The 22,485-nt window shown below is 46.9% G+C and overlaps 2 protein-coding genes across 4 annotated transcripts; both read left to right on the plus strand.

The window, feature by feature from the left end:
• Positions 1–1,598: 1,598 nt before the first annotated feature.
• LOC142893086 (fibroblast growth factor 10-like) lies at positions 1,599–10,032 on the plus strand. Its single transcript, XM_076033346.1, has 3 exons — positions 1,599–2,803; positions 8,655–8,758; positions 9,155–10,032. Exons 1-3 carry the CDS (start codon positions 2,314–2,316, stop codon positions 9,344–9,346), a joined length of 786 nt encoding a protein of 261 aa, XP_075889461.1. The 5' UTR covers positions 1,599–2,313; the 3' UTR covers positions 9,347–10,032.
• Positions 10,033–12,805: 2,773 nt separating this feature from the next.
• paip1 (poly(A) binding protein interacting protein 1) lies at positions 12,806–18,338 on the plus strand. Of its 3 annotated transcripts, none has more exons than XM_076033331.1 (11): positions 12,806–13,221; positions 14,313–14,449; positions 14,592–14,792; positions 14,898–15,010; positions 15,229–15,340; positions 15,613–15,738; positions 15,835–15,947; positions 16,322–16,439; positions 16,531–16,585; positions 16,841–16,919; positions 17,420–18,338. In XM_076033331.1, the coding sequence occupies exons 1-11, from the start codon at positions 13,023–13,025 to the stop codon at positions 17,508–17,510; spliced, it is 1,344 nt and encodes a 447-aa protein (XP_075889446.1). In that variant the 5' UTR covers positions 12,806–13,022; the 3' UTR covers positions 17,511–18,338. The 3 variants fall into 3 exon arrangements, with proteins under 3 accessions (XP_075889446.1, XP_075889448.1, XP_075889447.1); XM_076033333.1 differs by having other exon boundaries at positions 12,807–13,212; XM_076033332.1 differs by having other exon boundaries at positions 12,808–13,221; positions 15,835–15,941.
• The last annotated feature ends 4,147 nt before the right edge of the window (positions 18,339–22,485 follow it).

Here is a 22,485-nt window from a genome sequence, read left to right on the forward strand (position 1 = left end):
TACATATTGAAACCTTCCACCTTAATTGAAGTCTTTTGTGGTCAGAAAGGTCTTAAAGGCACAGTTAGTAGCATCCAATAGACAGAAAGCGTACTCCAAACAATGTTGATCTGTTTCCACCCAATCCCACATCTTTCCTGTGGGATGATGACATCTAGATAAACACACAAGACCCCCCCTCTGCTCGCTGGTGCAACATGGCCGCCACAAACTGAGCTGTGCTTTATATTAAATGCTTGTGGTTGGGAAGTGAAAACATCCCGTTGTGTTACTTGAGTGACTCTATTCAACTAAAAACAGACTATACCTCTATGTTATCATAGTGTAGTAACGGCCGAGCATGTTTTACCATATTTATATTTATATTCTGTTCCGCTGTACGCCTATACATAATGATAAATGTGAGACATTTGGCCTTTAAATAGTTTTCCTTGGTTCAATGTAGAAGCACTTCTGTACTCAGAGTTGTTGTCTCCCCTTGAAAGGCCCTTCAGATGCCTGCTTTTCATTAGCTGTCCCTTCAGCAGTGTCTCTCTGTGGTCTTAAATGATTGCTTCAGTGTCACAGAAGGCTCTCGCTGATATTGTGCTTTCAGCCATCACTTCCTCCACTGGACCTTTTCCACGCCTAGTATTGCATTTTTGGTCCAAAAGAAACACGGATGAAGAACCACTACTCTCCTCATCCGACCGTCGCTAATATTTTGCACACATCGTATATTCCAGTCTGCTCTGGTCTCTTCCTTCCTGTCCCGGCGCTGCCCGGAGGAGCCAGCCTGTCGCGGCGGCCCGAGTAAAAGAGACCCTGAATGGCCGACGCTCGCTCAAGACACCTGAGTCAGGGAGCGGGAGGTGGAGGTCTGGCCGGGTGAAACTGGAGCTCGGCTGCGTTACGGCACTGCGCGGTGGAGCGCGCTGGGGGGAAAGAGAAGAGGCCTCGGCGAGAGATGGCTGAGATAAAGCAGCATCCAGACCGCAAACCAGCCAACCGGCAACTTAATATGTTTGGGAGGGTGTCGGGGTGAGTGGGGGGGGGACACTTTCCAGGATTAAAGCAGCACTAATGAGCCAAAAGTGGAAGCTTTTCAATCTTGTGGCACTTTCCTTCTCTTTTTTTTTTTTGTTCCCTGGCTGCTGCATGTGCAAAACGTAATAAAAACGGCCTGGTCGGCGAAGTGGCACAGCAATCATCCTTCCAATACCAGCGGCGGAGGGCTTCCTCCACAGATAAACCCCAGCTATCACGCACACACGCAGAGTGGTGGAGTGAAGGGAGGGAAGGAGGGAGGGAGGTAGAGTGAGTGGGTGGGATCATATCACTAACTAGTCACTCAACACGACCTGCAGTCATTGCAGTGAGCGGTGGCATCCCCCTCACCGAATGAGCAGCAGGCGGGAGGGGAGCAGCTCTGACTCGACAGAGAGAGGGAGAGAGAGAGGGAGAGAGAGAGGGAGAGAGAGAGAGAGAGAGAGGGAGAGAGAGAGGGAGAGAGAGAGAGAGGGAGAGAGAGAGGGAGAGAGAGAGACCTCCCCGGACCGTTAGCTCCGCTCTGCACGAAGGTGGGGTAATTTGGGGGTAGAGTGAGGGAGAGAGAAGGAGAGAGAGGGAGTTGAGGGGAGAGCGAGAGCAGCCGGTTCAACAGAAGACAGATGGATTATCTGACGTGCGCCTGGATTGACCGGCGCTCCTCCATAAATCTTCAATCTTTGTTTTGCTCCTCGGAGAAATGCCTTCTGCACATGTGGAGTGAGCGGGCGGCCAGGTAGAACCCTCTGCTCCTCGCGGGAAGTGAGGGAGAGCGCGGCCGCCTCGGATCTAAGCAAACTTTAGAAGACACGCAATTCTCTCCCCCCCCCTCCCCCCACCACCACCACCTCGTCCCACCCTCCTTAGTTTTATTTAATACCGAACCTGCCAGGAAGCCGGCGGTTCCCTCCAGAGCAGCCAAAGGTAAAGGGAACTTGTTTTTACTGGAGGAGGAACCAGGAGTGTTTTTTTTCTCTCTCTCCCAACATAACCTGCATATTTTCAGTTTTTCTTTTTTTCCCCCTCCTATTTCTGCAAAGAGCCGAGAAAAGAGCTCCGAGGAATATCGGCCCGGAACGCTTTGGCGAAAAGTCAGATAAAGGGGGAGGATTTAAAAAAGAAAAAGCCAAACAGAAGGAGAACTTTTCAAGTGTCTGGACTCGGGACTTGAGTCGCCCAATGTGGATGGTGGAGGGCTGCCCTCCCTGTCCTCCCAGCCTCTCTTGGCTCCCAGCAGCATGTCCCAGGCTCTGAGGCTGCCTCCAGTCCTCCACTCAGCACACTACCATGATCAGATGGGCTGCTGGAGGGAGTAAGGCTGCCTCTGCCTGGTTCGGGGCCGGCGCTGCCTCCGGGACCGGCTCCAGACTAAGCTCCACGCCACCACCTCCGGCGCCACCGCCTCCGCCTCCGCCTCCGTCGCCGCCGCTGCTGCTGCGTCCCTCCTCGTCCTTGCCCCTCCTGGTCGCCCTGGTGGTCTTCACCTTCAGCCTGCCGGGGGCAGCCTGCCACCTCCACAGAGACAGGCCGAGGCTGGCCAGCGCAAGAGGTCTCAGGCTTCCGCTGAACATCTCCGAGACTGTGGTCCCCTCGAGGGCCCGGCCCGCTGGGGGTCCCCAGGGCCGGAGCGGGGGCCCGCTGGGGAGGCACGTCCGCAGCTACAACCACCTCCAGGGGGACATCAGGAGGAGGAAGCTGTTTTCTTTCCAGAAGTTTTTCCTGAGGATTGATAGGGACGGGAGGGTCAATGGGACCAAGAGCAAGGACGACCCTCTCAGTAAGTAATTGATTCAAACGCAACTCTGAATTCGGGTCGTCAGCTTTTAGCCGCTCTGAGTTTACGTAAGGTCACAAAGCTTAGAATTAGCTCGTGAGAAGCACCTGCTCAGTTAGGAGAGAATCCACAATCTCAAGAGACGTTCCGAGTGTTTCTGTCTTTCCATTAGAGACGTCTTCGTCGTCTTTTTTGTCCTTCAGTGGAAAAAACAACCAGTCACCAGTGTCAACGTTTTGTTTGCCTTTCGCTGAGTCGCCTTCCGCTTTGGGAGATTGGCGGGGCCGTTTGCGGCCGAGCGGCGGCGCGATCACAGCCGTGTCGTTTTGTTTTAAACCAGACATCCCCCTGATAACTTGCCTGTCCAAACACTCAGCACAATGACCGTAGCTCTCAGATGGCTGAAATGGGAGCAGGGACAGATAACCTGGGGGCCATTATCAGGTGGTCTTCACAGCCCTGGGTAAACAGCGCTGATAACGACCCCGCAGGAACAGGGGCAGAGGGAAGGAGGGAGACACCCTCGTCCATCTCACGGATGCTTTTTCACTCGCTTTCTGCCTCTGTGTGTGTGTGTGTGTGTGTGTGTGTGTGTGTGTGTATCTGTCTCCCACTCAGACTCGAGCGCCCACCGGCCAACGCTGGGCAAATTACATACCCCCGGTCGCACAAGAGACATTTGTTTAAAGCAGCTTGACGTGCTCGCTCCCAGAAACACGTCTTTAAAGTGATTACACGTTGTACGTCTCGGCATATCACTCAGTAAAAGGCCATTCTCATTAGTCTCCCAGAATTCCCGCCGTGCTGTGCGCACTTGAGTGCGTGCGTGCGCGTGTGTGTCTGTGTGTGTGTGTGCCCGTCAGCCGGCGGGCACTCACATGCTCCAGTGGGTGTGTGATCGCGCGGCGACACATGTGCTCGTTTATTGGGAACGCACGCACACGCGCACACACACACACACACACACACACACACACATTTCCCTCCTTCACACATCCTCCCTCTTTCCCTCTGTCCTCCCAAGCCCAGGACAAAGTGTGTGTGTTTGCATGTGTGTGTGTGTGTGTGTGTGTGGAACCTTTTAATGTTCCTCCTGGGAGAGCTAAACCGCACATTCAATCAAAGTGACTTCGGGGTGGAGGGATGTCAGGGCGCATGTTTGTTTTGACAGGGTCACGACAGAGGCAACTTTATTTACTGACCGTGTTACGCCGTTGCAACCTCCACCACCAACCTCCACCACCCCCGACCCCACCCGCCTTTTTCTCTCCCTCCAATAAGCGCCGCTTCCTCCCGAGGGTTGTAAAAGCCGCGAGCGCGGCGTGGAAGGAAAAGCCACTCAGAGCGTTTATCATATTAGTGGCGTGTGAACCCACCTCAGGTTTATTCTTATTTTTTTTTTTTTCCAAGCGAGCTTGGAAGACGATCCGCCGGCCCGGTGCCCCTCAATATTTTATGAACCCACAACTCTTTATTACTGGGAGTGCGTCGCCTCTCTCAGGAGTCGCTGCTTGGAGTCAGGCAGGGCTTTCTTGGCGCTTGGGCTCGGGCGGGGTTGGTGGGTGGTGGTTTGGGGGGGGGGGGGGGGGGTGGAGGGGTGCAACTCTCTGGAGAGGTACAAGTTCATGAATGACATGGCTGGAGATCATTGTGGCCACATCAAAGCCGCGCCGGCTTCAGTATCAGCGCCGGTGCCATCAAAAAGCTGTTACCTGAGGGGCTGAATGTGGATTGTGTGGCCCGGTGTCGGGTTCTCACGGTAAAGGATACTACACAACGGCAGCTTCACTCTTTACCCCCGCCCTCCCCCCCACGCTCCCCGGGGCCAGACATGATCCCAGGGCCTGACGTGCTTTGTAGGCCTGCGACCGTCCCTTGAAGTGACAAAATAATATCGGGTTTATTTCTTTGGAGTCGCCTGCCCCCTTTCTTCCCTCGGCTAGAGAGGGAAAAAAAAAGACGCGGGGGGTGGCGGATGGTTGCGGCTGGACGAGGCACCTCGCGTGTTTATCGCACACTAGCGCGAGATGCGTCGGGGTTGGGCTGGGCTAGCTTCCCTGTGTGTGTGTGTGTGTGTGTGTGTGTGTGTGTGTGTGTGTGTGTGTGTGTGTGGACCCTGTGAAGACCCTGACGCTTGCTGTCTGTTGCAGAGCCTGTATCCAGACTCCCACAGATTTACGGGGATGCCAGCGCAAAACTGTCCCACATGCTCTCTCTCTCTCTCTCTCTCTCTCTCTCACTCTCTCTCTCTCTCACTCGCTCGCTCTTTCTCCAACCCACTTGGAGCTTACGCTGAGGTTACAGCGAGGCAGGGAGAAAGGGAGGGCAGATTATGTTAAAGTTGGCTAAGTGGCTATCTGCATGGCCCGAGCGTGTAATTAAAATAGCTATGATTTACAGTTCAGTCCTCTTAAATTTATAGTGGAAGGGGGCAGCACTGAGTGACAGGATGAAATGATGCCGAGGGGGGGAAGAAAAAAGACAAACTGGAGAAAAAACTCGGAAATACGCAAGTGCATTGCTGCCATACGTACTTACTTACATACTGCCAAAAAGAGGGGGGGGGGGGGTGTGTGAACGGGGACACGTAATTACGTGACAGTTTCGTGTTTTTGCGTGGTCATTTTCACTCCACGTCATTTTGTGAAAGTTTCACATTATTTCGTAAAAGTTAAAAAAAAAAAATCGTATTTTTTTTACGTTTTTACAAAAATATTTTTCACGTCGTTTCACAAATCAAAATGAAACACGGCATAAGTAAAGGCACTATGGCTCTGTACTTCAAGCTCTGTTCGAGATCCTGAGCTTATTGAGCACCGTCGATGACGTTGATATTAGTACGCGTACTTTGAGGAAACTTTGGAAATGCATCAAACGTGTGCAAACATCAGTACGTTGCCTTTGCTTGACCTTGTTCAGTTTTGATTCGCTATCATAAAATAACCTGAAAATGAACTCGTTTGTGGAACGTTCCACCAAATTTCGTGATACTGAGCCTTTCACTATAGAACCAAATAATGTGACGGCTTCATGTAATAACGTGAAAATTAGAACGTACAAACGTAAAACCTTCACGTAATTACGTGACATTATGCTTTTTTTGGGGGGGGGGGGGTATTCCGTCAGTACACTTCCATAGTATGGAAGTTAAAGAGTTTTACCTTTAATTATCCACGGCTGAGATGACGTGCGAGGGAGGGTGAGCCTGGCCGGGCCTGTGTGTATAGTGTTTGTCAGGCCGCAGACTGTTTGCAGTGGCGCTTCCGGACACGTCTGGCAGGAGTGTGTGTGTGTGTGTGTGTGTGTGTGTGTGTAGGTCTGTAGAATAGGTGAATTTGTATGTCTCCGCGCACATCCGTCTGCCCAAAGTCAAAGCGGCGGCACTTTTCTTTTTTTACAGAGAGGAAATAAAAACCCCAGCTGGTGCTCTCACGGAGGAGTGAGATGTATTGCTTCTGTCCAAGGTGGAGAAGAGTGTGGCCCTCCCCGAAGAGTGTGGCCCTCCCCGCTGTGTAAATACACCCAGTGTGGTCCTTATCAAGTGTTATTGCTATATACCCCGACTTAGGGCTTGCACTCACATCTATTAAAGTTTCACATTCAAAGGGAAGGAGTGTCGGCTCGACCTCTGTCTGGGGAAGCGCGACAAAAAGTGTGTTTGAGTGGAAGAAGGGAAGAAGCTTCGGAGCTTGCATGTTTCTTTTGGCATCTCACTGCCTGAGAAAAAATGCTCTTTCTTGCATCCTCGCTTGCCGCCGTCAGCCACCCCGCCCCCCCCCCCCCCCCCCGCCATTCGCCGACGACAACAACCAAAGCAAATCAAATGAGCCGCACATCAGAGAGGGACGGAAAAGCCGCGGTAGGAAAACTACCGCCTGGCTGCGCGTGCAGCTGAAGCTGAAGCCGAGACTCCGGCTGCGTCCTTCACATGTGGATTGTGAGAATCTGCCCCCACACAGAGCCTCGCTGTCACATTAAAGTCCGGATGTCGTAACCCACGGCTAAATATAAGAGCGTGGTTCCTCTAACGTCCTTTTTTTTTTTTTTATCTATTTTTTGTTCGCAGCCGTTTGTTCATTTCTTCAGTTCCTCCCAGTCACCTGCTCCAATGAGAGCCGCGCTCATAATGCGCGCGTGTGTGTGTGTGTGTGTGTGTGTGTGTGTGTGTGTGTGTGTGTGTGTGTGTCTCTCTCTCTCTCTCCCTCTCTGTGTGTGTTTCCCCGTGCGTGTGTGTGTGTATATATACAACCTGTCTCGCCCCTGCCTCCGGTGGCTGACTTTGATCAGTGATCATTACAGCCTTACTAATCCTGCCTCCACCCCCAGTCTCACTGTCATGGCTCCTCTGTCCTCCTCTGTTCTCCCCTCTTTCATCCCTCCCATGTTTACAGAGGAGCCAGAGACTGCCATAGATTGTCTTACATCCTCACTCCATACCGCGACACCCGATCCCGTACAGAAAAAGCAGCTCCTCTCAGATCTTCAATGGCCGTTGTGTGTCACAGCTGCCCCCCCCACACCTCCCACCCCCACACCCCCCCCCCCCCCACGCCGCCACCTTTTTGCCGCTTTCGGACCTCGCTGCCCCGAGGTGCCACTGTTTGAACCAGAAACTGATACAGTGAAGACCTGGCGGACGTTGCTGTACTTTTTAAGAGAGCGAGAGCGAGAGACAGAGAGACAGAGAGAGAGAGAGAGAGAGACAGAGAGACAGACAGAGAGAGAGAGAGAGAGAGAGAGAGATGGGCGAAGGACTGATCCATAGCGGGGTAAAAAGTAGGCACACCTGCATCCTCCGCCTTCGCCCCCTCTCCTCTCCTGTGGTGCTGCTGAAGGCCCCAGCAGAGCATCAGGGGCCACCGGAGAGACGCTTCTGAGAAAGTGGGGCAGGACCTGCAGCCTCCCGGACAGTGAAGGGGGAGGGAGGGGGGGTGGGCGTTACCGGCGTGATCAAAGGACGTCGCCAAGTCTCTAGAGTTCACACCCCCACGCTGGAGTGTGTGCCTGAATGTGCGCGCACACATATGTGTACTTATCGGGGTGAAATAACGACGGCTCACAGGAAGCAGGGCGGGGGGGAAGAGAGTCGGCGGGAGGGGGCTTGAAATCAAACATGCCATGGGAACCTGGGTCACAGGCACACACACACACACACACACACACACACACACACAGAGGGAACGGCAAGAGGGCAGACAAGTGGGTCCTGTGGTCAAAGGACACATTAGGAAGTTATATTTCTCTGACCCCTGATACTGAGACCACACAAATAACCACAGCTGTCTGCGGCCAGAAGCATGCCCTCGTTAGCCGGGGGTATAAATTAGCCCCTGTAATAGCCTGTGAGAATTACTTGAATTACTTGTGTATTGGGACTTGGAAACCCAAGTACCAAGCACAACGTAAACAAGAGGGGAATCTCTGCGGCGCGCACCCATTCATTTCCCCACCAAATGGCCCCGCGCAGCTGGGATCCGTTACACAGGTGTAGGCAGTAAAGTTGCTTTATAATATCGCTCAAATGATAAATAGGCTTAAAGAATAATTAGGACCCTGCACAGAATTCCCACACTGTGCATTCCCACATGCAAACGTCCCATAATGAGCGTGACAACCCCCTTGTTGTCTATTATCACTCGCTGCCGAGATGGATGAATTTGCCCTCTGATGTGGCCGGTCCGCCGGTGAATTTTCTCTGCTCTTATCCACAGTGACTGGAAAACATGTCATCGGCTGGGCTTTCTCTCTGTCTTTGTCCCCGCGTTTGTTGGTGTTTCTCGGCCGCGTGATCTCATGACGCTGGCAGTAAATCACCCGTCTCATGTGTGCGTGTTTTCTTTCTGCTGATTCGCAGGTATTCTGGAAATCACTTCAGTGGACGTGGGGGTGGTGGCCATCAAAGGGCTGAACAGCAACTACTATCTGGCCATGAGCAGGAAGGGAGAACTGTACGGAGCGGTGAGTGTCCGAGGGGTCAGGGGGTCAAACTCGGGATCCTCCAGAGACGGAGATAGTGTTAGATTCCTCCGGCCTTATCAAAGTCCCCGCTGCCTTTATCTTTACGTCTCTGACTAGCCAGCTCTGCTAGCGCCGCTCACTCGTCGAGCCACCGGCGGAGCTGCGCGCCCTCCAAAGTGCTCCCATCCCCCCCCCCCCCCCCCCCCCCTGCGCGAGTGCGCAAAGCAAAACACGCGAGTGCAGATTAAGGAGCAGTAGCATAAACAAGATACCATGAGCGACCGCAATGGGTTTGCACAAGGAAAATGCTCTGTGTTTTTGCCGTAACCTCACATGTCGGGGGCTGTAAAACGCTGAAACCCAATACTTGTGTGTCCCCCCCGCCCCCCACCCCAGAGGGAGTTTGGTGTTGACTGCACGCTGAAGGAGCGCATCGAGGAGAACGGCTACAACACGTACGCGTCAGCCGAGTGGAGGAACAAGAAGCGGCAGATGTTTGTGGGCCTGAACGTCCACGGGAAGCCTATCAGAGGGAAGAAAACCCGCAGGAAGAACACGGCCACCCACTTCCTACCAATTGTGGTGTGAGGGCGGAGGAACTCGGCGGGAGGGGGAGGACACGCAGCACTGGACATAGAGGTTTTCAATACTGGAAGAAGCTGTAGAATAAAGACTTTTATTGTTTTGTTTTTTTTTGGCTGAGAGATCTCGCATTTGGAAACAAGGCACTAACACTGTTACGCAAAAAGAAAAAAAAATACAGTCACTGACTGATGTCATGTGTTTTATTTGTTGGGAAGAGATGATGTCTGTGTTTATATGCGGCACGGGATGCAATATTTTTTTTTTTGTTGCCTTTTTGATTTCTGTGCCAAACAATTTGCAACTGGAATTTGAGTGTAATGTGGGCGAGGCCGGTGGGACGATGCCCAGGTCAATGAGGAGAAGCAGAAGTATTTTCAAAAAATGTTATTTATAACCCACATTGTCCTGTAATACACCAGGCGGAGGCATGGAGACGGAAGGCAGGAACAAAAAAACAACAGTAACACGAGCGGAATTTGTCTCGACTGCATTAAGTAATAGATGATATGACGCATTTAGAACAAATGTTTGATACTTAACCACTGTGTTTTGACCGTATTGTAATGATTTATTTATTTTGTGAAATATTTAACTGGAGGGAAACTCGTAGAAGGAGAGCGTTCCTTTGCATCCTTTACTTTTTATAGGAACTCTATTATGTGAAAAATAAAAACCATTTTCTCCTCTGCGACGCGGCCTCAAACACTTTTCTCACAGGCGCTGAGTCCTGATGAACAGGTCGGGTCAGCGGAGCTCCCGCCCTTATCTGCTCCTCTGGGACTAGAAAAGCACCAAAGGCAACTATTACTGCCAGCGATTCCATGTGGCAACCATTGCGCTAATGATTCTTTCCCAAGCGTACACACCAAATGCTACAGGATGGGGGGGGGTGGTAGAGTAGTATAGGGGGGGAACTGGGTGGGTAGATGGTGACATCACTTCCTGTTATCGCACCATCACAGACAAGCTGCGTGTGTTCAGAACATGGATGTATTACAAGAACTGGATACCGGACTGGCAATATGGCGGCGAGCCGATTTTCCCCCAGTGGTCTCTCCAAGTACTGCAGCAAAAAATAAAAAATCCCACTGGCCCAAAAAGTATTTTTCCCATAGACCGCAATACAAAAATAAACGCCTTTAAAACGGCTGACAGGACGACTGACCTCAAACGTGATTCGTAGCAAATATTTCTATCGTCGATTTTATTCCCAGTGTGACGTCACAACGTCGTACGCGCTGCTGTGTCTCAGCTCGTTCTGATTGGCTGTGGCCTGACATGTCTGTAAGTGACGTTCTTCAGAATCGTTCTGATTGGCCAAATAGATCATGTGAGTTTCAGAGGCATGAGAGGAAGTGACACTACCGCGCATGCTCTGTGGGCCCCATTAATGCGGAAGTCAAAAACTTTTTCAGTGTATGCACTGGGTGAGCAACTTCATCTTGGAGTCTGGGGGCCTGGTTCAAAAGCTTTCTGAGACACCTGCCGGTATTACGACCTTAAAACAAGGAAAGTCGATATTGCTGTGGATGTGCCAAGATGCGAGTGTGTGTGTGTGTGTGTGTGTGTGTGTGTGTGAGTGAGTGAGCGCGCACGTGGAGGCATAAATGAGGGCGAATGCGAGCGAGGCAGAGGCCTGACCTGTGTCTGACCACCCATTTCCCTCAGTAATCATCCACTAAGACACTAATCAATGGCAGCTGCCCCGATGCCAGATCAAAAGACCACGGGGAGAACATTAACACAGCAGGCTTCCGGGCCTCGTGTTCTCTTCATCCCGCCTCCCTTGAGCGTCTGTTCCAGCAAATGAGTGAACAGCCAGGGGGGGGGGGGGAGTGGACGACCACAGTGGCGGCGCTGGCGCTGTGGTCGTTGCAGTGGACAGAGACTTGGATGAGCAGCGAAGCAGAGAGCCGAGAAGAAGGAGCTTTGAGGGACAGTGTCACGCCGTCGTTAAAGAGGGGAACCACCTCGATGGTACGGTTAACATGAAGGAATGCCGCTCTGCATTCAGTTCGGGCAACACACGGGATACTCTTTCACGACCGCCTCTGCACCGCACGCACATCTGTCCGTCTTGTACATCTGCGGAAACTTGCTGTTGCCCCTCCGACTCGTTGCAGGTGCACTTTGCCGATGACGTCGACTCATTTTTAGACGATCCCTTTTTTTTCCCACCGCAACTCAATTCAAACGAAATAGTGCGTGCCAATCAGGACAATTTGGCCTCTGATATGAAGTCACACACACACACACACACACACACACACACACACACACACACACGCACGCACACACACACACACACACACGCACACACACACACGCACAACTGTTCCCCTCATTTGTTTGTAATTGCTCAGTTTGTAGCCCAATGATTCACTCAATAAATCACCAGGGATTTGGCCGTGTTAATGTGTAGCGGCGATATGCGAAACATTTGTTTCGTTTCGAACGTGGCGATGATGAGTACGGCCGACAGGAAACAACAGCCGTCTACCAAGCTCTTTGCCGTAGTGCATTCCTGAGACCTGTGAATGTTTGAACTGGCTCCAAGACACTGGCATGGGGGAAAAACAACAATAACAGAAAATAGGGCCAGTAATCTTTTATCAAAGTTGCTCTCCGCATTTCTGGCACTGGAATTCTCTGTGGTATAATGCGATCCAGCTTTGTGAAACAAGTGGAAAATGACTGGAGGCTAAAACAACTAATGAATACTTACGCTGAGAAGTCTGCAGCAACACATGTTTGTTGTGGGCAGCTACTGAGTGGGCCAGGAGAGAGGCACTGCTCAAGTGTTTGTACAAGTCCAGGGATTTTTTTTTTTTTCAGCTGTCATCATATTTACATTTCATTGGTCAATATTTATTTTTGAACTGTATGGTTTGATAGAAATTACCCACTCAATAGTGCTTTGACTGATATTTTATATTAATTTGAATGACATACACATATTATATATACAATATTGTTTATTAATGTTATTGTAGTACATACGTTGATATGCAAATACATTTAAATTTAACATTTCTGAACATTTAAATGTCAGCAGGTTGACATTTACAAAGTGTTATAGTTATAGTTTTTTCTTGGGAATTTGATCTGGATTTTTTCAATAGTTTCCAAAAAATTTTTTAAACAGAATTCACTTACAAATATTCAAAAATATAGTTCATAAAGTAAATAAATAAAGTTATACACGTACATACATAAATACACTTACAATTGACTGTACAATTCAATAGTTGGTATAGTAATACAACTTACAACATAAAAATTATGACAATGAAGAGGAGGCTTTAATTTTCATTTCTGTATAATCTTGAAGAAGATAAGGTTCCAGATACGTTTTTTTTTCTCTCTTTTTTTTTTTTTCCCCCAATGATGTAATTTCCCTCCTTGCCGCTAGAGGGAACTAATTTATTTCCCCTCGGACATGAACACGGACGGTGAGCGGCTGCGAGTTTGTTGTTAAAGGAAGTGGCTGAAAGTTGTGTATTTACTGTGACAGATCCCGACCGAGGAGAAGCCAGCATGACGGCGAGTTAGGCTGCGGTTTTGCTGCGACAAAACAAAGCGCTCCCAGCTCAGTGAAGGAAACACGGGCGACTCTGCGTCGTGGACAACAGCGGCTCTTCTTCATTCTCATGCCGTTCTGAGATCCAAGTCAGAAGTCATGGGTGATCATTTCGACCGCGCTCCTGGAGCAGGAAGAAGCAGAAATATTGCGACAGAGCCTGGACTTGTCGGCAGCGCTGGGGAAATTGAAACCAAAAGTGCGCTGTTCAATCAACGGGAACCGCTGAGGCAGCCGCGGACGGCCCCGCCTTTTGCCGACAACAACATCAGCGCCGCGAACGACATTGGTACGGGAGGTAGGGGGCTGTCAAGTCACTAGCAGCACAGCACATAGATAGCCAAAAAATACACATGCTAACGGCTGCTCTCACAATCCACTTCAGGCAAATTGATAATGCCAGACAGACATGTTGTTTCGTGTTTACACGAATTCTGCGTTTGTAGTCAAAATCCCCTCGTTCACCCCGCTGTTTCCTGCAGCGAGGGGATTTAAGCTCGGCGGTGTCGTTAGCTGGTCGCTAAGTGCCAGGTTAGCTACCGTTAGCATCTGGCACCGCGACAAGCACCTGTTGACCAGGGCTTCTTTCACCCCACTGGTGTAATGTTGACTTCTAAATAAAGCGTTAACCCAGATATCAGACGTCTACACGACTAATGACATGTCCTACTTGGGACGTGTACTCCAGGGAAGGCACCGGTGTTGGTGTATTATCATTTGTGAACGCAACGCCAGCTTGAAGTTGCAGTGCTGTGCAAAGGGAAGTTTCGATATTATGCTGCTGACAATGAAGTTGCAGTCGGGGTGGAATAAGTTGCTCGGACAGACCTATTAGGAAGATTATTTTGTATCAAGCTTTATTAAAAACAAATAATTTACGAATTAGAATGTATGCACAATGGCAGAATGAATTTAAATTCTATTCTTTCATTCTCAGGACTATTGACGTTGCAGTTTCACACCGAAGGCGTCAAAACTACGTATGAACACACATGGAATTATGTAGGAAACAATGAAAGTGTAGAATAACTCAAACATGTTTTATACTTACATTGTTCAACATAGCCACCTTTCATAAAGAGCATATTCAGAGCTCTTCAACGTGTTGAGAATGCATGAGAAGGTGTGACCAAACTTTTGAATAGTAATGTATATCCCTATTATATCCTGAAATTATTATTTTTAATTTTATTTGATCATTGCCATCAAAACAGTGCAATTGAAAATCGGTATGTCATGTTCAAACACTGTTTCTTAGTATAAAGCCCTTAGGATGCCTTGAATCACAAACGAATAACAACAACAACAAAATCAGTGCTAGGGTTCCATAGTGGGTGAATCATTTTCCGCCTTGTGGGACTAACAGTCTATGTCCGTGTCCTCTTTTAGATGTGAAAAGACCAAACAAACCCCTGCAGAGTGCCAATGGCAGCAGCGCACCTCCCGCCGTGGATTCCATCGCCAAGACGTCTCGGCTTTCGGCCAGCGCCCCAGAGTTTGTCCCCACTGGAATGAGCCAGTATGAAGTAAGTACTGTACTTCACCCTCACTGCAATGTCAGAGTCTGATCCTGTCTCTTTTTCAGTTATAAAGAAGATACGAAGGGTTTCTGACACTATAAAGGCATTTTGTTTTTCAATTATTTTTTTCCCTTTGATTTCTTCGCAGGACCAAACTTTTTATGACGATGACAGTGAAAACTACTACGGCGAGCCGACCCTGGCTGATATCGTCTCAGACGTCCTCGGTCACCTGAGTTCCTCACCCGGTTCCTTTGAGACGGATATCGAGGACATTACCGCCATGCTCAACTCCTGGGTGACCACCGAGGAGTCTCTGCATGAGCTGGTGGAACTGATCTTCACGCAGGTTGGTTGCCACGTGACAGACAATTAAAAGAATCATATCTTAAAACAATATTTAAAAAAAACAAACAAAGATTTATTTTTATTTGTTTGTTTTTCTACGTTACAGTCTACAGCCATTCCAAACTTTTCTTACACGGGCGCTCGACTCTGTAACTACTTGTCCCACCATCTCACTGTCAGCCCACCAAGTGGTAACTTTCGTCAGCTGCTCTTAAAAAGGTGAGTATTCACGTTTTCCTTGGTCACATCATGAGAAATAACAAATATATTAAAAATATATAAAATAGAACATATTTTTTAATCGGTTTTCAAACAAATCCTGTTTGACTGGGTATTGGCTGGTTTTTACAAAAATTAGGTCATTTTACATTGTTGTGTAGAAGACAGTGCTTGTGAAATTGGGGTTGAATATGAATTTACTGCTGTCTCTTTGCTAGATGTCGAATTGAGTATGAACAGAGGGACTCGGCTGTCCGAGGAGACGCTGAGGCTCAGAAGAAACTGCACTCCTTTGTCCTCTTTCTGGGGGAGCTCTATCTCAACCTGGAGGTGAGACCTTTTCTCTCACAGCGTACTAACTTCATTCATAAATTGTTTGTTTTTAGGTCATGTTTTAATGTAATGATTAACTCGATATCCATTTCTTCATTGAAAGTGAAGAAGAATAAGTTCACAGGGACACATTTTTCAATTTACTTACTTTAAAACACAAAACATAACTTCATTCACGTTTAAACATATTTATATTTCCTGATGAGCTGTACAGATGTAACACAACCCTTCAACTCCAGTCATATGTCACTGTTTGTACATGTCCTCAGGTAAAGAGTGGGAAGGGGCCTCCAAACCGTGCCGATATCCTCCTGTTTGCTCTGAACGATCTGATGAACACTCTGTTCAACCACCCGATTGATAAAAATCTCATTTGCGCCGTCAAACTGCTGAAGGTTTCAAATTCAACAAGATTATTAACTGATTTCTGCATATTTTAAGTTTTTTTTTTTGAAACAGATAACTTGGCATGTGTTTTTGAAAATCAATAGCTGACAGGTTCAGTTCTGGACGACGCATGGAAGAAAAGTGGAAAACCACACATGGAAAAGCTGATCAAAAGGATAGAAACAATCCTCCTGGACGCCACCTGCAGCAGGTTCATGTATTGAGACTTTTTCTTTTGTATGAACTCGACTTTGGGCACCTGCACCTGGAGGTCACCCCTTGCTTTGAGTCCAGTCTAACTTTAATGATAGACCTTATTTAAAATAACAATGTTAACCAATGTGGTTATGATGTCATCAGTTTGATGAAACAATTAAATCCACTGAAACAATAAAGCTAATAAATTGCATCACAATGTATGTAGAAAGTTATCCTAATAGTTCATGATCGCGTGTGGCCAAGCTGAAATCTCAAGATATTCTTCTACCGTCGTGTATTACGTTCTTGCACACGGAGCCAAATGTTTCAGGTGTGTCCACATTAAAACATTGTCAGGCTGCAACTATTCTGAAAGGCGTTTTTCCTCATCAGGGACGTCCGAGAGATGCTTCTCAAACTGGTGGAGTTGAGGTCCAGTGATTGGGGGAGGGTCCGCGACGCTGCGGCGGCCAGCAACGCAACTCCAGACAACGACCCCAACTACTTCATGGTGAGCGTCTTTGTCCTCTCTGCAGCCCCTCAAGTTGTTCTATTCAAGGAATTCCTGTATTTTGATGACTTGTTTCCATTTTGCTCCTCAGAATGAGCCCACGTTCTACACAGAAGATGGAACTCCGTTCACGGCGGCAGATCCAGGTGAGGCCTGATGGTCGGGTGCCATTTATTACATTTATTTGTTTGGCTCCATTACAAAAAATGTTGTTCAAAACAAAGATATTTTCCTGAATTTATTTACGCTTCTCGTTGAGTTACCAACCTTCTGATGTCACAGAGGGTTTAAAAGCTGTTTGCTCGTCTTCATCCTGATTCTCTCCTCCTCCTCCTCTCCTCGGGGCCAAACGTGTATTCAACCTGTCGTGTTTTTGAACATCTGTCTCTGCTTTTTGACAGAATATGCTGAGAAATACCAAGAGCTTCTGGTCAAACAGGACTTTTTCGACGATGCTTATGGAGAGAATGGAAACGAAGAGTAAGTGCAGCAGTCAACTTGGTGGCGACGCCAAACAGCCTTTTAATCACTTTAAAAAAAAAAAAAAAAAAAAGGGAAACGTTGTGTAAAAAAAACATACAACACTTATCTTTGCGCCTTTTTAGCGGTTGTACGGTAATTCAGAACTGTTTCTAGCTGTCATACGGCGTATACCTGCGTAGACTACCCGACTGGATTGTATGGCGGTTCGACACCGATCACATGACACCCGCTGACCTGTGGGCCCCCGAGCTCGGCCACTGTGTTTGAGCGGCCCACAATGCAACAGGGCCCTGAGATTCAGTGCAGTCAGCAATTGTCTGTGAAAGAGGTGCTTAGCGTGCATGTGTATTCCCTTGCCTGCGAGTGTGTGTGTGTTTGTGTGCGTGTGCGCCCGCGCACACACAGTAACGCAAACCAACTGATCGCAAGAACAAAATGATCTCCACTGTATCAAAGGTGCAGCACGAGGCTCTGAATCATATCCGTTGTGTTTGCAGATACGAGGACTCTGAAGACGAGATGGAGCCCGAGATGGAAGAGGCGTTTGAGAATTTTTGTTTAGAATCAGAAAGGAAACGACAGCAATGACGGCAGAGTGTGAACCCGTGAGACTCGGCAGCAGGCACACAAACTCTCCCGGGAGGTTTATCCAGCGGCGCCTCTCGCATCAGATAGGTTCAAACTTTATTTTACTGGGACAAGCATTTTAATTCTAAAAAAACTGTATCTAGTTGCACTTCTGACACTTTTATAAATCTGTGTTAATCAGATAAAATATAATTGAGTTACTAGGAGTGTTCAGATTTTCTCCACGTGGACGATCTCTCTTGTTGTGTTTTTGATTTTCTTTCCAGAAATTTCCTTTTGGATTCTTCCACAAACTAAATGCCAAGAAATATGTTTGCTGTGCTTTGTTTTCTGTAAAGCTGCAGAGTTACAAATGTGTGCTCTCTCCCCCCCCCCGGCCCCCCTCCCATTTCATTTTGTAACGGAAGCCCGGTGTATAAACTGCAGGCCATACAACTTAAGATGCACAATCTCCGTTCAGGATGATGTTGATGTTGTTTCACAACATGCAATAGTTACTATAAAACTCGTGCATTTTGTCAATTACTTTTTTTTTTTTTTTTGCTCAGTCAACATTGTAGGATATTTTTAAATTTTTAAGGGAAATGCTCTAAAACTTTGGAAACGCAGTGCAACAATTTTATTTTTTTGAATGTAGCTTCAATCTCCTCATTTGCTGCCGGCCGCCGTCAGCACAAACTAATCCAGAACTATTCTTTTTTTTATTATTATCCCGTATTGGAAGAATGTTTACCAGCAATCAAACGGCCCCAAACAGAAGAATGTTGTGTAACAGGTTGTAAATATTATTTATGGTATTGTTTGCCTGCAATAAATCCTTTGCAAAGATTATGTTGTCGTCGCCTCGTTTGTGTTCGATACTGTTTCTCAGCTGTTTGGAGGGGGTTCATCAGTTGTAGGTGCAGGATTACCGCTATGTCTGTCAATCAGTGTGTTATTCTAATGGGAGAAGATGCACGTGTGCTTTTAAATGCAGAGTATTCTCTTCCTTGGACTAAAGCAGTGAAGTAGATCTTTTTTCCTCTCCTCTATTTAAGACTGTGTGGCCCTCTAAGCGTTGAGCCTGAAGACATCCATTAGATATTATGGCATCTGTCCTATCAACGTTTAAAGCACTCGAGAAGGTTTTTACATCCTCTTTGTTTTCGTGTATGGACAGTTCAAGTACTCACAGTGCAACACTTGTAAGTTTTCAATGGGACTTATTTACCATCATCTTTAAAATGTTTTTTTTGTTAAACATAGAGAATAATAGAAAACATGAGCATGAACGTTAACATACCCCCCCAACAAACCAGCGTTCAACACGATCTTTTTAATCTCAGGCCATTGCTGCCACCTGGCGACCGAGCTGGGTATTGTTCAAGAAACCTGAGAAATGTAGATTTTATTATCAACTATTCTGAACCAGAGGTTGATTTTCGTCGTCAGTAAAATACATGTGTTTAACAAACCTTCAGACATTGAAAAGTAAATAAAGTCAGGATACCGAGAGCCAATAACATGGAAAAACCTCCTGGCAATGGCCTTGGAAATCATCTTTCGATACCAGAGGAAACGACAAGCTCAAAGTCAGTGTCACAGCACCACAACTTATTTTCCTGCTGTGATTGAATAGTATAGTTAATGGTTTAGCTGTGTCGGCTTTATCAGGTTGGAATAATGTTCTAAATATGGTTCATTCAAATTTTTGTTTTTTTGTAACCTTTTGATGTTGATGTTTGCTTTTTATTTTCCATGTGTAGAATTCTGTTGCATAGTCCTTATAATATTGAAAATTTCGCAGTTGGATTTTTTTTTAAAAAAAAAAATCAAAACAAGGTGTGCAACATGAGTGTGAGCTGGAAAGTGTGTGGCCTGGATAGTATACAAGGAAACATATTCTGTTTTTTTTCCTGAAATATTTGCAACAAAAAAAAAAAAAAAAAAAAAAAAGAAAAAGAAGAGGAAAAAGTGGCCCCACGTTGGTGCGTCCTCTTCGCCAACGAGTCCTGATCTGCGTCTGTGCGCGCGCTCATTGATTGCTAAGCCTCTGTGAGCCTGCTGGGTGCGAGTGTGTTGCTCACAATGGAACTGGACTGAAGCAGCTCCTGACATTGCCAGTGGTCAGCAGATGGGATTAACTCTCTCGCGACTGCACAGGTTCCCCCGTTTCTGTGCTGCAGCCTCTGCCCGGCAATTCTTCTGTTGGAGCCGCAACACTTCCCTGGGGGTCCACACAGTCTGCGTGTCTGTGCGAGTGACGTCACAAAAAACACGTGGCGCTTTCCAGTGAACTACAATACCTTGCTAACTTCCTTTTAATAGACCTCAGTTCTTAAGAACTGTGTGTGTGTGTGTGTGTGGGGGGGGGGGTTGTTTAGCAGAATAGATGGACTGACTCCAGCTTAATTAGTCAGATACTTACTCTTCCACCTACCACCGATGCGTCACCTGTGTTATAAACCCCTTTCAGACCTTTTACAACATGTTCTGCCTTCGCTATGATGTCACACGGTGTTTCTACGTCCAGTTTGGCCCTTATTCCGGGGTTGGTTACAGGAAGTCTAGACAATACTTAAACAGCTGACTAAGAGAATTGACAGGATAACACTGACTGGCTGTTAACTAGGATGGCAGCTAACTAGGAGCAAGACCCTTATTGTTTTATGTATAGACATATATATATATATATATATACATATATATATATATATATATATATATATATATATATATATATATATATATATATATATATATATATATATATATATACATATGTATATATATATATATATATACATGAGAACCGTTCTAGGGGTAGGAAAACCAAATTACTTTTATTGCACTGTGAGTGTACACGTTTACTAATGCGTTTATGGGCACTATGTTAAGCTTTTACCAAAATAAAAGTCATACATCAAGCCAAATTTAACACACTGGGCCTTTACGTGAAGGAGAGCAGTGAGAGGTAAGTATGGAAATACTCAAAAGCCGGAATGAGAGTGATTTGATGATCACGTTATTCATAACAATAATCACTCGCGCGTGTGCAATGTTTGAGTTATGTGAGCTCCACTATTTATTCCAGACTCACTGGAAGACGTGGGCCAAAACCAAGAGAAGTTGGCCGAGCGACAACAGAAACCCCCCTGTGTGAAAAGACCAAAGCTCATCCTGTGATTCTCTGTGAGTCTCTGACTGAAATGAGTCACAACGCCCCAATGGAGGGGATTTTTAAAGACACACTGACACTGGCCACCCATTATGTTACCCAACAAGAACATGCCTTTTCAAGATCCTTCCGTGGATTGTTCAGTATAACTTAAAACAGAGTGGGTCTCAGCAGGGCTCGGGGAGTTAATATGTAATCGTTCAATGGCATGAAACGGATGTTTGCTCTGCCACCTTCCCCACCACAATGAGAGGAGGGTGTTTCCATTTTGTTGGGCCTGAGAAAGACAGGTCGACAAGAATATCTCTAGAGTAGACAGTCTTTTTTCCAGGAACTGCTGTTTGTCATCGCCACACAAGTGCTCAGTCCAGCTAATTTGAATGTCCAAGGTGCTGCGGCGACGGATGACTAAAACACCAATCATGACACGTGCAAACAAGCAAGGAAGCGGCTGAATGGGGGAGCGCGCTGTCTCGTCACAACCTTCTCAAAACTGAGTCGCGCAGTTGAAGGACGAGGCTCTGGAAACAACCTCCACGCCTTCGACCATTCATCCAAATTCACAGTCTGTTTGATATTTAGAAAGATGAATGGAAAATTACATTGAGGCTTCAGTTGGTCTTAAACGTTCCACGCAAACATTGTATTTCACCCTAATTTTACTCAAGCTGCTTCTGTCTGCAGATACTTTTTATTTAAAAGGTTTTTGATTTTTTTTTTTTAAATTCAATACTAAAACGAAGAAGAACAACAACTATTATTTGCCAACTTGGAGAAGTGTGAGCCACAGGAAACTTAAACTGACAATATGATTGCTAGAGCCACAGCTGATAGTTTATGTGCTTATATTAGGCACTGAAAACTATCTTACACCAAGAAGCACTGATAAACTGTCCTCATTTTCATAAGAAAGGCTCGTTATGAAATCATCCTGTAATCAAGTGAAGTGTCAGTCAAACGACCCAATGACAGAGGCCTTTTATTGTCCAATAACTGCAAGTTATCAACGCCTACCTAAGTTGTACAAGAGGCTGAAGTGCTTGTGTGTTATGTGTGTGTGTGTGTTTGTGTATATGTATACATACATATATATAATATGTATATATATATATATATATTTTATTTTATTTTTTTAAGTGTCACATCATGAAGGATTTGGAATTTGTCGTTCATTACTTTTGTACTCGAAGTGTTTTAATGGTACTTGATATTTTCTGTGAAGTGTATTGGGACCGTGTTTCATGATGATTTTGCCCTTTCAATAAACTGACTGATTTTTAGCTGTCACCTGACAGAGCGGTGAGCAGCAGCGCCTGGCAATCGCCTCTGATGTGACCCGGCTGGGCGTCGAACCCGCGACCTCCCGGTCTCAGGGCGGACCCCTTTAATTCCGTCTGGAAAATGTCCACATCTCTTGAATTCCTCATGGCAGCCTGACAAAGCTTGCTTTCTGTTGCTGGCAAAATGACCTCATCTGGGTTGCTTTGTCAGAGTTCCCTCGCAAAGGCACATCACCACGGTGTTCAGCGACGCACTCACCCACCCACCCACTGTTTGTGGTTGTTAATTTGACTTCCTCTTCATAATTCAGATTGTGGTTTTGAGTTCCTCAGAGAAATGTTTCACCTTCAACAATGGTCATGAGGTTTGTAAGTAAAGATGCAACTGCTCGTGGGAATACCTCACCCACTCAAGTTATGGCATTCTGTGATTTCATCCTGGCGAGGAAACTTTAATTCTGTCATCTCCCATCCAACAGATCAGACAAGACATCTTCCCTGGTTGAAGCTTCTGTTTAGGTGTTTAGGTGCTCACTCT

Source organism: Nelusetta ayraudi, unplaced genomic scaffold (assembly GCF_046127955.1).
Source record: "Nelusetta ayraudi isolate G7.1 ecotype Tasmania unplaced genomic scaffold, CSIRO-AGI_Nayr_v1 ptg000041l, whole genome shotgun sequence".
NCBI lineage: Eukaryota > Metazoa > Chordata > Actinopteri > Tetraodontiformes > Monacanthidae > Nelusetta > Nelusetta ayraudi.